Genomic DNA, 16,525 nt, shown 5'->3' on the forward strand with positions numbered 1-16,525 from the left:
TGCACAAATTTATACACTCTATCTTAAAAAACGCGTTTTCTGTTAAAATCGGAACTAATCTCGTAAATCTAGACATACCCTAGGCAACTCCTAAAAAAGCCACTGTTTCCCAATGGAGATGAAACCCGGCCACTTCAAGAGTTATGTCATGAGTGGGCTTTGAAACCCATGCCTCCTGAGGGCAGACCAGCAGCGCCCACTTGTGGAAAAGACAGGAGTTTTGAAGTCTGCACCTTAGATCACTCGGCCAGCCTGACACTGAGACACCCAAACACCCTCCCAACGCTTGTTTTCTTCAACATTGTTGTGAGGCCGCTCAAGGAGGCCAAGGCAGATCATTCTCTTTCAACAGCCTACATTCACATCTGGTTGTTAGACACCATCACCCTCATCTAATGTTATAGGTGTTCCTACAACCCTAGTGCCGTTCTGACGGTGTTCTAATCTCCCCCCGTCACTTATAGGGGAATAAAAGGGGGACACTAGGCTCACAGGCAGAATAGAGACGCTAGCTTAATGAGAACCTCAACTCCCGCACGGTGGGCCACATAGTCAAGCAGCCAGCACTCACAATCGGTACCGAGCCTTGTTTGTTTTTTCTTCCAAAATAGCTCAGCACTCAGGGTGTTGAGCCCTTCTGGAAATCTTGCAAGAGAGTTTGGAGCCTGAATGGGAGTTGAATTCTTATGAAAACGATGTTTTTGTTTTGTTTCACCAGAAAATTGGGGAAAAAATATTAATCTAGGTGAACCTGGATGTTTCTTGCTCTTTTCGTTCAGCTCCACTAGGCTGTTTGAAAGCTGGTCCCATTCCCCATTACAGAGGTAGAAAGCAGAGAGAGCGAAGGAACCCCTGTGCTCAGCATCACAAGCTGAGCCCAAGGAAAAGCATTGAAACACGCTCAAATGACGCTTTAGGTTCATCGGTCAGAATCACAAGAGCAAGACAAAGAAATCTCCAGAGGAAGAGTCCTCTGCTTTCATTTACCCCATCACAGCCCTCTTGACTTCTTCTTCTGTCTACCTAGAGGCTCGTCCAGGAAAATCACTCAGCTGATTATAATTTGGGCAGAGAAACCCATGTGAGCGGATAGCATTCTGACTTGGTCTACGGGGTCTCTCAGCTTTGGCTTCCCCAGTTTGTCAACTCGGTGCAGGCAGGAAGCAGGCTCTCCTTGGCTTTCGCAAGCCACTTTCTGTCTAATTTGGGAAACCGGTCCAGTCTCCATTCCCCTGTGGGAACAAGAGCAGAGAGTGAAGGACGCCCTCTGCTCACTTTCACCAACTGAACCCAATCCGAGGCATTGAAAGAAATGGAATTACGCTTCCCGTTCCTCCATAAGGATCACCAGAGAAACAGACAAAAATCCTGAGGAACAATTCTTCTCTCTTTTATTTACCCCCAACACAATCCTCTCCGCTTCTTCTGCCTCCCTCGAGGCTCTTCCAGGGAGAAAAATCATTGAGCTGATAGGATTTGGGGGATAGAAACCGAGAGAGGGGGTTTGATAGCTCCTGAGAGGATGTTGACACGATCAAAGAGCTCTCTCAGTTTTAGAAGCCTTTTATCCTGGCTCCTTTGTTGTCAATTCTGTTCCGTTAGGAAGCAGCGAAAGCAGGGTAGGTAGGGCACCCGGTGACGTTGCGCTCCATACGTTTTATGGAAATATGCTTATAAGTGTGAGTGTGATGTAACTGAAATATACTTTATGCAAAAGGTCTCTTGTAAAGTATCCTAAGAAAGGTTCTAAGCAACTGAAGATATGCCTCCTATTTGTATGCATGTCTCATTCTTGTATCTTAAGCCGGAAATATGAAATCTAATTCTGAGGTCCCATTGTAATTATGCAAAGCGTGGGCTGCTAATGGTGTTTTAAAACTTTACAGCTCCCATTGACCCAGACAATTTATTGTACATGGTTTCTTGACCTGCAAACCTTCCTGTGTATGTGTGGGCCAACCCAGGAAGATGGAAGCTAGGGGTCTTACAGAGACCACGATGCTGGAATCCATCTTAAATCTGGTATTTTTCCATTTAGATTGTTCCTGAAACTCCCCACAGTATGGCAACGTTTTTATGGCTTACTTTGAACAACGCTTCTTCAGGTCTTGTACCGAAGCAGCCCTACTGTACTTGCACTGCGTTGATGACATCTTCATCATCTGGACCCACGAGATGGTGGCCCTTTAGTAATTCCACAAGGATTTCAACTATTTCCACCCCACCATCAACCTCAGCCTGAACCAGTCCACACAGAAGATCCACTTCCTGGACACTACACTGCAAATAAGTGATGGTCTCATAAACACCACCCTATACCGAAACCTACTGACCACTATACTTACCTACATGCCTCCAGCTTTCATCCAGACCACATCACATGATCCATTGTCTATAGCCAAGCCTTGAGATACAACCGTATTTGCTGCATTCCCTCAGACAGAGACACATACCTACAGGATCAAGTAATTCCCACAAGGGGTATTCAAAAAAGAGACTGACAGAGACAAAAGGGTACCCAGATATCACCTGTTACAATACAGGCCCAACAAAGATAGTAACCGAACGCCACTAACAATCACCTACAGCCCCCAACTAAAACCTCTCCAGCACATCATGAAGGATCTAGAACCATCCTGAAGGACGATGTCACTCTCACAGACCTTGGGGGACAGGCCGGTCCTCACTTACAGACAGCCCCCCAACCTGAAGCAAATACTCACCAGCAACTACTCACCACACAACAAAAACACTAACCCAAGAACCAATCCCTGCAACAAACCCCATTGCCAACTCTGTCGGCGTATCTATTCAATCGACACCATCATAGGACATAACCACATCAGCCACACCATCAGGGGCTCACCCACCTGCACATCTACCAATGTGATATATGCCATCATGTGCCAGCAATGCCCCTCTGCCATGTACATTGGCCAAACCGGACAGTCTCTATGCAAAAGAATAAATGGACACAAATCAGACATCAAGAATTGTAACTTTCAAAAACCAGTAGGAAAGCATTTCAGTCTCCCTGGACACTCAATAACAGACTTAAAGTGACGATTCTTCAACAAAAAAACTTCAAAAACAGACTCAAATTAATTTAAAAATTTGACACTATCAGATTAGGCCTGAATAAAGACTGGGAGTGGCTGGGTTACTACAAAAAATAATGTTCCCTATGTGGATACTCACACCTTCTTGTCAACCGTTGGGAATGGGCCACATCTGCCATGATTGAACTGGCCTAGTTAGCACTGGCCCCTCACTTGGTAAGGCAACTCCCATCTTTTCATGTGCTGTATATTTATACCTGTGTACTGTATTTTTCACTCCATGCATCTGATGAAGTGAGTTATAGTCCTCAATAGCTTATGCCCAAATAAATTTGTTAGTCTCTAAGGTGCCACAAGAACTCCTCATTGGTTAAATCTGGACAAGTAATTGCTGATATAACTATTGTGAATATGTTTACAGTAAATGAAGGAGGCAGAAGTTAACTAAACTAACGATTGTGGGTAAGTAATAGTAAATAAAGTAGGCAGGAACTTTCTGAACAGGTAAGATTGCCTTAGACAATCTGCAAAGTGATTGGTGTGTACAAAATTTGCAAAGCTATTGGTCCTTACATACAAGATGTATAGATGTTGGTAGCTAGGAAAGATGTCTATTAAGTGTGTAGTGTTTGATGTGAATTGGAATTGTGGTAACCCCTTGCACCTAAGCCCCCTGGATCTGGGCCTGGCCAGCATGGACAAAGAGCTGTTACATGCCTAATAAAAAAAACCTTAGTGTTGAGCTGGAGTTGAAATGAGATGGGTTTTTTTGGATCCCAGAGAACTGGATAAAGCATTCCAGAACTAGATGAGGTGTTCTAGATAAGCCGAGTGGAAAGGTCTTGGAGGGAATCCCAACAATGGGATCAAAGTTTCCCAACACGATGAAGTCTTCTGAATGTCATCACCATGTCAGATACATATTAGAATCTTCCTCAACTTCTCCAGCAAGGCTTTGTTAGTTTGGGATTGACAGATTAGCAGGTTGAATAGAAAATCTTGAAAAAAACTCCAGTTAACTTCAGTGAGGATGTAACAAAGGCCATTTTTCTATTTTTCATCTGAAAAAATTCCATCACACTCTCAGTCATGTCTGTAGGGGGTGGAGTCTTCCAGGTACAAATCATTACCAAAACATGGTAGACTGGGGACATTTGCTCACTTCTTTGCCACACTGATGCTCTGAGTTGCTTTGGTTCTGTTCATAAATACTATACCCTCTGCAAAATTGCATCTAATTTGCTAAATCTGTTTTAAACCTTCACGGTCTCATAGAACGATTAATCACAGTGAAACAAATTCAGAATCTTGGTGGACCAGTTCAGTGGTTTTAGAAAAAATAAAATAAACAAACAAACCCAACAACAATATTTGCTAACTAGGGTTTTATTTTTTTAAGGCTGGGATATTCAAATATATTGAATGGAAGTTGAGTGCCTAACTCCCTTAGGATTTTTGCTTTATTTATTTATTTTCCCAGCAGCTCCTGCCTGCTTGACTTTGTTCTCTGTAGGGAACTCTTGGCTTGTTATGCATATACCAGTGACTCTCATGTGGTTCAGAGATTCTGCCCCAGAGGAGTCATCTAGAGAATGGAAATTGGTTCCCCCCTGTGATTCAGACTGTGAATATGATAAAAAGGTTCATTTGTTCCACAGATTCAGCATACCATCCAGAAGTTCATTCAATAGGAGCTTGCATCTCTCTTCTATTCTGAACAGACAGATACGCCTGCTATTTCCCTTTAGCGTCCTTTGACATCAGTCATTGATATTGCTTCCATTACAAGGACAACCAAAGTGGCCCCTGGCTGAGCTTTGAGGGAACAGCATGAGAGAGTCACCAAGGGTAGGAGTTTCAAATGGCTTCAGACTCCTTTTGAAAAGCTCCTGATTTTGGAAATGCAAGTAGCCCTAACAGCCAATGCTTCGGAAACTTGTGTATTACCCCCAGAATTAAGGTAGGCTTCTAGACTAGGAGTTTCAAAACACAGCACGTTTAGAAAGTGGCATACGTTTCCTAGATTCATGAATTTCAAGGCCAGAAGGGACCATTATTATGATCTAGTCTAACATTCTATATAACTAGGCTTGGAAAAATTCAAATTTTGCTTTTTTTTAAAAATATGTTTTTGATGGATAATATCAATGATTATTTGTAAACATTTTTATCACTTTAAATTTTCACAGCTGTAGGAAATTTATGCGGGGCAGGAGGTCAGACAATAATTTTGTAATGACGGTGACATTGAGATTCAAAAAGTTTAAGCTTTATAACCCTTACAACACAAATTGTCAATGTCACACGTCAAAATATACGAAGTAAATAGCCTTAAATTAAACTCAAATGAGTTCTCAAGCAACATTTTTCTTATGTTGCTGAGCTATACATTTCTATTATCAACAGAACTATTTTTTCATTGTTGTGTGTGTGTGTGTATATGGTGAAATTGACATTTACTGATAAAAAGCTGGTACTTCCGAGTCCGCTTATGCAGCATTCATTATAGCTCATTTTGTACACATTAAGGTTTGACTCTCATAAATGCTCCAGCAGCATTTTTCTACCTTTGCCTATGTCTACATTTCAATGATCAATGGCAATATTTTTCCATTGCTTTTCGTGTGTACATTGAAATCAACGTTCACTGACATTTACTGATAAAAACAAATGCTTCCAAGCATATGTATAACATGTGCCAAAGAATCCCACCAAATGATTCCTGTATAACTTGTATGTGTGATGTAGCAGATAGCAATGTGGGTTTTTTTTTTTAAAAAACAGCCTAATTTAGTGGCTAGAATTACCAACTAGGACTCAGGAGACCTATACTTTACCCCAGCTCAGCCATTCACCTGCTGTGTGACCTTGGGTAGATGGTTTCCTCCCTTTGTTTCACCACACACCCTTTATTTAGCTTGTGAGCTCACTGGACTAGGGCAGGGCTCTCTCTCACTATGTGTCTGTACAGTGTAAATAGGGCTCTAATCTCAGTTGTCACCTTTAATTACTACGGTATTACAGATCATAGTGGACATGATGGGAAATGCCCAGTAGAATTGTTACTAGGCATATTGATCCCTAGATGTAGCTTCCTGTTAATGTCCTAGGATTCTAAGCAGATAATGGAGCTTAGACAGGAGGTTATGAGTGTGCCAGACATGGCAATTTCCTGCAATATCTTTGGGATACCTTACTGGATTAAGTTTAAGTATTTTAGAGGTCCATTGTATTCAATGAATGGTTTCTGTGTTATGGTGGGTCAGAATTGTATGCAATCTCTCAATGGGGGAGATGTGACAGGTGTGAGATGTAGAGGGTTCAGCAGACTATATTGAAAAATGTGCCAGACATGAAGAGATTTTTGAAACAAAAGCGAGGGACTATATAAGGGGAAGTGAACACAAATTCCCCATCTCTGGTTATGCAAATTCCCCATCTATACTTGTGCAAAATCCCAGCCATTTGTAGCTACACCCTGAGCAGTGAGCCATTGTCTGCTGATGACCTGATATATGATAATAAGATCAAGGGCCCAAGATACCTGAAGGAAAGAAGGAACTTTTCATGGTTGTTCTGGTTCTGAATCAGTTAAGAACTTGTAACGACAGAGAAAACCCAGTTTCTTTCAGGACCCCTTTTGCAAAAAACCTAGATCTCAGAGCGTTTTGTGTTTTGCTGGAATGACTGCTTTCCATGCAGCTATTTCCCGTTACCAGATATGCATAGTGTTTATCTGTGAAGAGTTCTTCATCTCTTGGGAACTACTGAAAATAAATTCATCAAGGACCATGGTCAGATTTAACGAGCGAGAGTAAAGCACTTTGGAGTCCCACTTCAACATGGGTTGGAAGGTGCTTTTGCAACTGCAAAGTAGTATGATTAATATGTCTACTTTTTATACATTACTCTTATAACTGCAGTGATAGAAAATCAAACATATCTATCTCTCTCAGCTTCAAAAAGAAATGAAAAATCCGTAATTATTTTGTCTCTTTTTACTATACAATTATATCTAGGCACAGAATGCACCTATGGCTGCAGAAAGAAAACTCTCTACCACAAAATGTCTGACTCCAACCCAATGTATTGCATTGGTACCAGGTTCTGCAACATAGAGGGGAGTGGAACCTTAAGCTGCTTTCACCTCCTGCTGCTTTGTCCTCTTCCTCCTGCAGGGATGGAGAACCAGACAGAGGTGAGTGAGTTCATTTTCCTGGGCCTCACCCATGTGAGGAGTCTTCAGAGTTACCTCTTCACCCTCTTCCTGCTGCTCTACATGGCCAGCATTTTGGGGAATGGAGCCACTGTGGCTGTGATACTGGCTGAGCTCCAGCTTCACACCCCCATGTACTTTTTCCTGGGAAATCTCTCCAGCCTAGACATCTTCTTCTCCACAGTCACTGTGCCCAAGATGTTGGCCGGCTTCCTCTCAGGGCACCACACCATCTCCTTCACCAGTTGCCTAGCACAGCTCCATTTCTTCCATTTCCTGGGCAGCAGTGAAGCCATGCTGCTGGCTGTCATGGCCTATGACCGCTACGTGGCCATCTGCAACCCACTGCGCTACACACTGGTCATGAGCCCACAGGCCTGCCTGCTGCTGGCAGGAGTCACCTGGGCCACTGGCTTCCTGCACGCCCTGATGCACACGGTCATGACCTCCCGGTTGCACTTCTGTGGCCCCAACCGTATCCACCACTTCTTCTGTGACATCAAGCCCCTGCTGAGCCTGGCCTGCAGCAGCACCCGCCTCAACCTGAGCCTCCTCAACACCGTCACTGGGATTATTGGTGTGAGTCCATTCATCCTCACGCTCCTCTCCTACCTCTACATCATCTCCTTCCTCTCCCTGAAGGTCCGGTCACGGGAAAGCAGGAGAAAGGCCTTCTCCACTTGCACCTCCCACCTCACCGTGATAGCACTGTACTATGGGACAGTGATCTTCACCTACTTGTGTCCTTCTTCAGGAAGCTCCAAGGGAGAAGAGATGATCATCACCCTAGTGTACAGTGTCATCACCCCAGATCTGAATCCCCTCATTTACACCCTGCGGAACAGTGAGGTGAAATATGCCACCAGGAAATTCATCATTAGAAAACTCTTCCCTGAAACGAACTAAATAAAATGACTTCTTCTTGTTTTGAAGTGAAAAGGAGAGATGTTGACCAAGGGAATTATAATGTAGGGGATCTATCTTCAATATTCCCTGGAAAAATAGACTGTAGGTGACATTCTTGCAGTGACCAAGATGGAGATGGAAAAATGTCCTCCCAGGATTTCTTCATCTCTAATTGTTATGGGGGAAAATGTTTGGAGATTAATTTTAAATATTATTCCCAAACAAAATTGGTATAAAGGTTTATAATACATATGATTAATTGAAGAGATACTGCACAGATTCCAAAACCAAGCACAACAAACCTTGGATGTTGAAGGTTAAGATTTCATTTAAAAGAAATCCAACCCTGTTAAGGTCCACAAATGCACAGATCAGACTTGCAAACCACCTTAACTCTGTCATGTCACAGATTCTTCCAACTTCTCATTGTTAAAACACACTGAAATTTGGTACATCGGTCACATTTGAATATTTGTTGATTTATTAGATGTAGTGCTTGTTTCTTCCCATTATTTGTTATAAATGAAATTTCTTTCACCAGAAATCTCTACTCTGGCTTGTATTCACAGCTGACAACTAATGCATACCATTGTGATCGAGGTATTTTAAGGTCCATGCATCCAGCTTAAAATGAACCTGATTTTTAAAGCCCCATTGATTTGTTTCTTTTCCCCATACGCCTCTTCTTGTCACAACAATGGACAGTTAAGATATTTTGGATGCCCCAATTGCACATGTAATAAACCTTGTGTGCTTCTTTGTGGTATCTGTCTTGGTACACTTAAGAATTGGGGATGATCTTATGAAATGTCTATATCTGTATGAAATTTCTGACAGTGGCTCAGCCTCAACTTTCCACTCTAATGTCCTTCTTCCTGGGCAAAACATCTTCTATTCCACAGTCACCATACCCAAAATGCTGGCTTCCTCTCAGGGCACCAGGCCATCTCCTTTACCAGCTGCCTCACCCAGTTCCATTTCTTCCACTTCCTGGGCAGAAGGAAGGCCATTCTGTCAACTTTCATGGCCTGTGACTGCTACATGACCCTCTTTAACCTGCTGCACTACACTTTGGTCTGGAACCCACAGGCCTGCCTGTGGCTGATAGCAGCCACCTGGGCTACTTCGTCCCTGAACTTGCTGAAACAGTCATGACCTCCTGCCTCTGTTTCTAGTGCCTCAGCTGCTTCTATGACTTCCTCTGTGACATCAAGCCCTTGCTGAGCCTGGCCTGCTGCAGCACCCACCTCAACCTGAGCCTCCTCAATATCACCACAAGGAGCTTCACAATGGGTTCTTTTGTCCCCAACTTCCTGCTGTACCTCTACTTAATTTCCTTCCTCCGGACAATCATGGGAAATCAGGACCAATATCTTTTCTACCTGCACCTCCCATCCCATGATGGTGTCTCCATGCTATGTACCAACCCTTGGCAACTACACGACTTCCTCCCCTGGGGTCTCCTCTGAAAGGAACACTGTAGTCATCCACATATACAATGTTGTCACCCCAATTCTGAACCTCATGATCTATCTCTCAGGAATGAGGAGGTGAAATTTGCCCTGGAGAAACTGCTGAACAGAAAACTCTTCCATGAAAGGACATGAATAAAAAAAAGACACACATAAAACCCTTTAAATTATGATTAAAACCTTTTAGTCTTTTTGGACTCCAAGATTTTAAAGTATACATTAGATTCTCTCTCTCCTCTCATTTTTTCCTCTTCAAGGTGTCACTATAGGGCAGTGCTAAGTTTATTTGGGTCCCCTAATATCATTTCCTGCTGTAACATGTATGCATTTCCTGTGGGATTTTGTGGGGAAATTACACCTTGGTAATGTATTCTACCCTAAATTAAGGACATGTTATCTAAACCTTGACTCCATCTTAATGACTGCTGATAGTGAAACTTTGAAGGATAATGGTGAGGAAATTACCACGAACCATACCAAAAAGAGTATTCATATAGTTCCTATATGCAAAATTTCATTGTTTTAACTAGATGGGAAGGTGGAAAAAATTATGATAGGGCAGAGTTAAGGTTATTTTGGTGGCTTAACTTTGCATTTTCATTCCTTAATATGTTTGGATTTAAGTTGAGCCTTTCCTGGGTTTTAACACTTAATTGTGTATAATTGCAACATCCCTGCGATGCACTTTACCTCAAATTTACTGATGTTAAACAATATCTCTGATTTAACACAAATTTTGTGTGATACTTGCAAAGGGAAGATGGCAATGGAATATATAACTGCAGCAGGCAGTCTGCATTGGACAATGAAAAACATAACGAAAAGTTGGCAATGAACTATATAATGTGGGAGAACAATCTGTGTTAGCCACTGAAAGATTGATTCTACAGGAGAACTCACAACGGCAAAAATGGAAGGAGCTGAACAAATGTCATAGCAAGACTCTCTCATCTCTACTAATTGTGGGGCAACATTAGATTAATTATTAATTAATATTTATTATTATTACATTAACAACTTTAGGCATCAAATGAGATCAGAACCCCAATGACTTGGAAAAGTTAAAAAAATAGTGACAGCCAGTCCCTGCTCCCTAGAGAACTTCCAAAGTAAAGTGTTTCAAAGGAAAATATGAGAATTAGGCAACCATGGGCTAGATACACTAAAGAACTTACGTGCTATGTTAGGCACCTAAATCCCAGAATCAGTCCCCACTGGGAATCACAAAACCTTGCTCAGCTGCCTCCAAACGCTGTGGGTGCCTCAACTCTCTTGGAACCTAATTTTTTCAGGAAAGAGTTCCCTAGGCACCTATGATTCTTCCTCTGAGCATGACCACTGGAGCCCCATGCCAGGTATCTGGACATCTAAACCCCACAGTGATGCAGAAAATAGGGGAAGATAGTTGTTCCTTCATCTAACCAGCCTGAGGACCCTGATCTGGTAAGCCTACTCAGAGTTCACCTACCAGATTAGGCTCCTTTAGCAAGTTTATACAAAACAAACTGGGGACAGGGGTGGAAACACAAAGGTGGAGGAGTTCCCTTGATAAGTTTTAGACCAGTTGTCATGGTACTCATTCAGCGTGTGGGAGACCCACAGTTGAAATTCCCCCTCTGCCTGAGGGGTAGAAAGGATTTGAATAGGGATCTGTCACCTCTGAAGGGTTATGGTATATTGTGATGTTGGGCTTCCTCAGTCCCTCCTATATAAGCTGTTCCACTGTGAATAAATAATGAAAGAATCCATAGGCCAGAGAGAGAGAGAGAGAGACACACACACACACACACACACACACACCAAGCATGGGGATGACTCTTCAGCCTCGTGATTAGAGCGCTCACCTAGGAGGTAGCAAATCCCCTACTCTCCCTCAGGTAGAGAAGGAACTTGAAATGGGGGTCTCACTCATCCCACATGAGCATCCTAACCACTGAGCTAAAAGTTATGAGGGAGCTCTTTCTCCCTCCACTGTCCCCCACTGGCCACCGGCTTCTTGCAACAACACCATAGGCACCAAACACCAAGAGAGAGTTTGCAGTTGAGAATCCCAGCCAGAGGGAGGCACCTCCCCACATCCTGGACATAGGCACCTATCTCTAGGAGTGGTGCGGGGCTTAGGACACAATCCTCTTCTTGGAATCTCACATTGGCTAGCTTAGGCGAGGAGCCAGCTATCATGCTGACTTTTTTGAATCCCATTGTGAGGCACCATAGAATCATAAAATCATAGGACTGGAAGGGACTTTGAGAGGTCTTCTAGATCTCAAATTTTAAAAAAATTACTCTCTATGCCATTATCTAAATCACTGATGAAGATATTGAACATTGAGGTGATGCAGTTGCACAAATCTCACTGACTTTTAGTGGGATTTTGCTCCTAAGTCACTTAAGACCTTTTGAAAAGCTTATCCCTAGTTACTGAAGAAGGCAAGAAATCAGGAAATGGGTTCTATTCTTGGTTCTCCCACTGGCCTTCTGTGTGACCTTGGACAAGTCACATCCCCTATCCATGCCTCAGTTTCCCTTTAGAAGAATTAAGGTAATGGTGCTGTCCCATCTTTCTAAAGTGCTTTATAAGATGTGCATGCAGCTGTGCAGATTCCCTTGCTAGCAGAGCTGTTATTGCATTAATCCAGGGGTTCCCAAACTGTGAGCTGCAGCCCAAAAATGGGCTGGCGCAGTCATGGGGAGGATGGGGGGCATTGAGAAGCGGACAGCAACAGCATGGTGGCCAGCAATGGACTCTGCGCAGTGCCAGAGGAGCTCAGCACCCCCGGCGGACAGGTGAGGGTGAAGTGGTGATGCCAGGCGCTGGGTTGAGGGCGAGGAGAAGGGGCCATCCCCAAGAGGTGGTGACTCCCAGGGCAGCCGGAGGAGGCTGGAGGGTTCACGGCCATTTCCGCTCTGAGTCACCGCCCCCTGCAATCCATGGCTGCCGGGCCTTCTGGATCATCAGCCCCACAGGCCTCCCACGGACAATGCCGTGATTGGGTCCATCAGCAGCACAGGTGGGCCTCAGGGATAAGAAATTGTGAACCCCTGCATTAAGCAGTGGTGTAGGGCTGTTCTGAACAGAGATTCAGTGCTTTCTCTTAAAAATCATATTTCAAACACTGAATATTACTACTAAAGCCTGAAAAGCTTTTGACCAACAAATTTTCAGTTTTTGCAGAAAATAAAATGTTCCCGACATTGTTTTTGATAAAAAGTCATTTTTTGTCCAAATTGTGTTAGATGGAAAACAGTGACCAGCTCTAGTGCTGAGGTTGAAACAGAGCCTGGCAGGAGCCAAAGAGCCTAAAGGAATTAGGCACTGAACTCCCAAAGTGTGGTAATGGGAGTTGGGCACTTGACTCCCTTTGCCGCTTTTGAAAAGTCCAGCCTACATTTGCAGCATAGAAAATAAATCTGCCCTGCAAAAATTAGCTTTAAATGGCAAGTTACATGGTCAGGGATGGTCTATGTATATTTACTCCTCCCTCAGCATGAGGGCATGGACGAAATGACCTCTTGGGGTCCCTTCCATCCATTTCTATAATGCTACATAAACAAAACCTTTGGAACATTTTCATGCAAACAGGTCTCACTCCCAAAGGGTTACAGCATAGAGATGATTAAAAATTAGGATCATAGGCAAATGAATTTCAATGGGATTTGGCCACTCGACTCCCTTGGGCTCCACTGAAAATCCCAGACAGACAATTACTCTCAGTCTGTTTACAGATTGGATGCAAATATCTTCCAAGAAACTGATGAACAAGCCTTGAAGAACTTCTGTGTTTTAATATGGCTAAATGTCAATGTATACATCTCAGAAGAAACAATGGAGACCATGCTTACAGGCTGGGGGCTCTGTCTGGGAAGCATTGACTTTGAAAAAGATTTTGGAGGCACGGGGGGCAGGCAGGGGGGAAATTAGCTGAACATTAGCTCCCAGTGCAATGCTGTAGGCAAAAGGACTAATGTGAGCCAGGGATGCACAAGCAGGGGAATCTCGAGTAGGAGTAGAGAGGTTACTTTACCTCTGTATATGGCATTGGTGCAACTGCTGCTGGAATACTGTGACCAGTTCTGGTGTCCACCATTCAAGAAGGATGCTGAGAAATGGGAGAGGGTTCAAAGAAGAGCCACAAGAATGGCTAAAGGATTAGAAAACCTGCCTTATAGTGATAAGCTAAATAGATTGAGCTCTTGGAGTCTAACAAAGAGAAGGTTAAGGTGTGACGCAGAGAAAGGTACGATGTGATCCACTGAGTGGAAGTTGAAGCTAGACAAATTCAGACTGGAAATAAGATGCACATTTTCAACAGTGAGAATAATTGACCATTGGAACAATTTACCAAGGGTGATGGATTTTCTATCGCTGACAATGTTTAAATCAAGACTGGATGTTTTTCTAAAAGATCTACTCTAGGATTATTGTGGGGAAGTTCTATGGCCTGTGTTACACCGGAGATCAGACTAGATGATCACAATGGTCTCTTCTGGCCTTGGAATATAGGTGTCTATGAACTCCTCTCCCTTTAAGTTTATCACTGCTTGCCTTTGTGACGCACTGTACCTTAAAATAGCACCCCGTAACCCTCACACTCATAATTTGTATATGATTATGATATTTTGTACAAAGGATGCCATGTAAGATATCCAATGAAAGGTCATATGTTGAAACTCATTGTTCTGTCAAAATATCTGTATCATCACTTGTCATAAACAGATGGTTAAGAGTTAATGTCTTTTACCTGTAAAGGTTAAAAAGCTCAGTAAACCTGTCTGACACCTGACCAGAGGACCAATCGGGGGACAAGATACTTTCAAATCTTGGTGGAGGGAAGTCTTTGTTTGTGCTTTTTGTTTGTTCGTTGTTCGCTCTTGGGGCTAAGAGGGACCAGACTTGCACCCAGGTTTTCTCCAATCTTTCTGAATCAGTCTCTCATGTTTCAAAATAGTAAGTAATAGCTAGAAAAGGCGGATTAGTCTTATGTTTGTTTTCTTAACTTGTAAATGTGTATTTTGCTGGAAGGATTTTTACCTCTGTTTGCTGTAACTTTGAATCTCAGGCTGCGGGGGGGGAAGTCCCTCTAGTCTATATGAATCTGAATACCCTGTAAGCATTTACCATCCTGATTTTACAGAGATAATTTTTACTTTTTTTCCTTTAATTAAAAGCTTTCCTTTTTTTAAGAACCTGAGTGATTTTTTTCCTTGTTTTAAGACCCAAGGGGATTGGGTCTGAACTCACCAGGGATTGGTGGGAGGAAAGGAGGGTGGGGAAGGTTAATTCCTCTCTGTTTTAAGATCCAAGGAGTTTGGATCAGTATTGCCTCTCAGGCAACCCAGGGAAGGGAAAGTCTGGGGGCAGGGGAAAAGGAGGGGGATGGTTTATTTCTCCTTGTTTTAAGACCGAAGGTGTTTGGGTCTTGGGTTCCCCAGGGAAGGTTTTGGGGGAACAGGAAGTGTGCCCAACACTATATTTTGGCTGGTGGCAGCATACCAAATTTAAGCTAGTAATTAAGCTTAAAAGTGATCATGCAGGTCCCCACTTTTTGGATGCTAAAGTTCAAATTGGGGAAAAAACGTTGACATCACTGTATGTGGAATTATGATATTCTGCTACATGGTTGATATGAAATATGTTGTGTGTCTGGGAGATGCCCTGTCAGGGGTCCCCTGTCAGGGGAGGGGTCGCTCTTCGCCTTCCGGGGCTCCTGGGAACCAGGCCGCCTCACTACACAGCGAGCAGTTCAATCTATAAAGCTATAAAGCCCAAGCCCTGGCTCAGGGTGGGGCAACAAACACAGGTACAGGGCTCAGACCCTCAGGCAGGGGCTGAGCAAGCAGTTCAAGTCTGTAGGAAAGGCCTTCTCAGGCCAGAGAGAGGGGGAATCTGCCACCCTCTGGAAGGGTGGCAGGGGGGACGCAGGCCCTGCCACTCCACTGCGTCCCAGCCCGGGGCCCTAACAGCGGCAGGCAGGCAGTCTGCTGCTGTGTCAGCGGGGATCCTGGCCGCAACACACTGACATTGTCTCTGGCAGTGGCGCAGCCAGACCTGGTTCAGCTACCCCCGGACCACTTCCATACCCCCCCTCATCAGGTACCTGATTCGTTGTGGTGCCAACCGAGGGGCAACCATCATCGGCTCCTCAAGGCGAGTGTCTCTGGGCGGACTCGCTGGGTTCTCGGGGTAGGTGGCCACCAGCAGGCTCAGCTCTTCCTCCGGGTAGCAGGAGTGGGGCCGGCTCGGCCAGTCCTCCTCCGGGTAGCGAGCGAGGGAGAAGCTGGGTCGGCCGCTGCCTTCTGCTGCCTCCCCAGTGGGAGCTCGGTGGTGGACATCCAGCCTTTCTGGCGGCTGGCCCCTTACTGAACTCGGAGTGCCTGCCTTTGTACTTTCAGGTTGGCTCTTGACTCCTTGCGGGACGGGCTCAGAGCCCCGTAGCTCCACCCAGTCTGGCTTCTGGCTGGGCTCCTCACCCTCCGGGGCACCTGGGAACCAGGCTGCCTCACTGCATGCCCACAGCTAGCTATCCGGTGGCAACAAAGGAGGTGACCCACATGCAAACAGGCATTAAGTGACCATCACAAGCCATTGACTAGAAGGGTAATTGTAAACAAGAGGTTTACAATTCTGTAAGAGACAGTTGCGCAAGCTGGGAAGGGAGCAATTCACTGCAGATGCACCTCCTCACAGGTCTGGGAATCAGCTCTCACCCCATCTGATGTCCTCGTCCATCAGCTGCTCACATCGTTACCCTCCCCAGCTCAGGATGCTCCCTCCTTGTGACTCAGCCCTCAGGCCAGATCACTATATGGCACCCTGGGGTAACACAGTTCCAGCTGACAAGCTGTCCATATGCCTTCTCAGGCAGTTTCTG

The 16,525-nt window shown here is 44.3% G+C and overlaps 1 protein-coding gene across 1 annotated transcript; it reads left to right on the forward strand.

Moving 5' to 3' along the window:
- Positions 1 to 7,239: 7,239 nt before the first annotated feature.
- Positions 7,240 to 8,181, forward strand: LOC115639688 (olfactory receptor 12D2-like). Its single transcript, XM_030542643.1, has one exon. The coding sequence runs from the start codon at positions 7,240 to 7,242 to the stop codon at positions 8,179 to 8,181; it is 942 nt and encodes a 313-aa protein (XP_030398503.1).
- Positions 8,182 to 16,525: the final 8,344 nt, after the last annotated feature.

Source organism: Gopherus evgoodei, unplaced genomic scaffold (assembly GCF_007399415.2).
Source record: "Gopherus evgoodei ecotype Sinaloan lineage unplaced genomic scaffold, rGopEvg1_v1.p scaffold_104_arrow_ctg1, whole genome shotgun sequence".
Taxonomy (NCBI): Eukaryota; Metazoa; Chordata; order Testudines; family Testudinidae; genus Gopherus; species Gopherus evgoodei.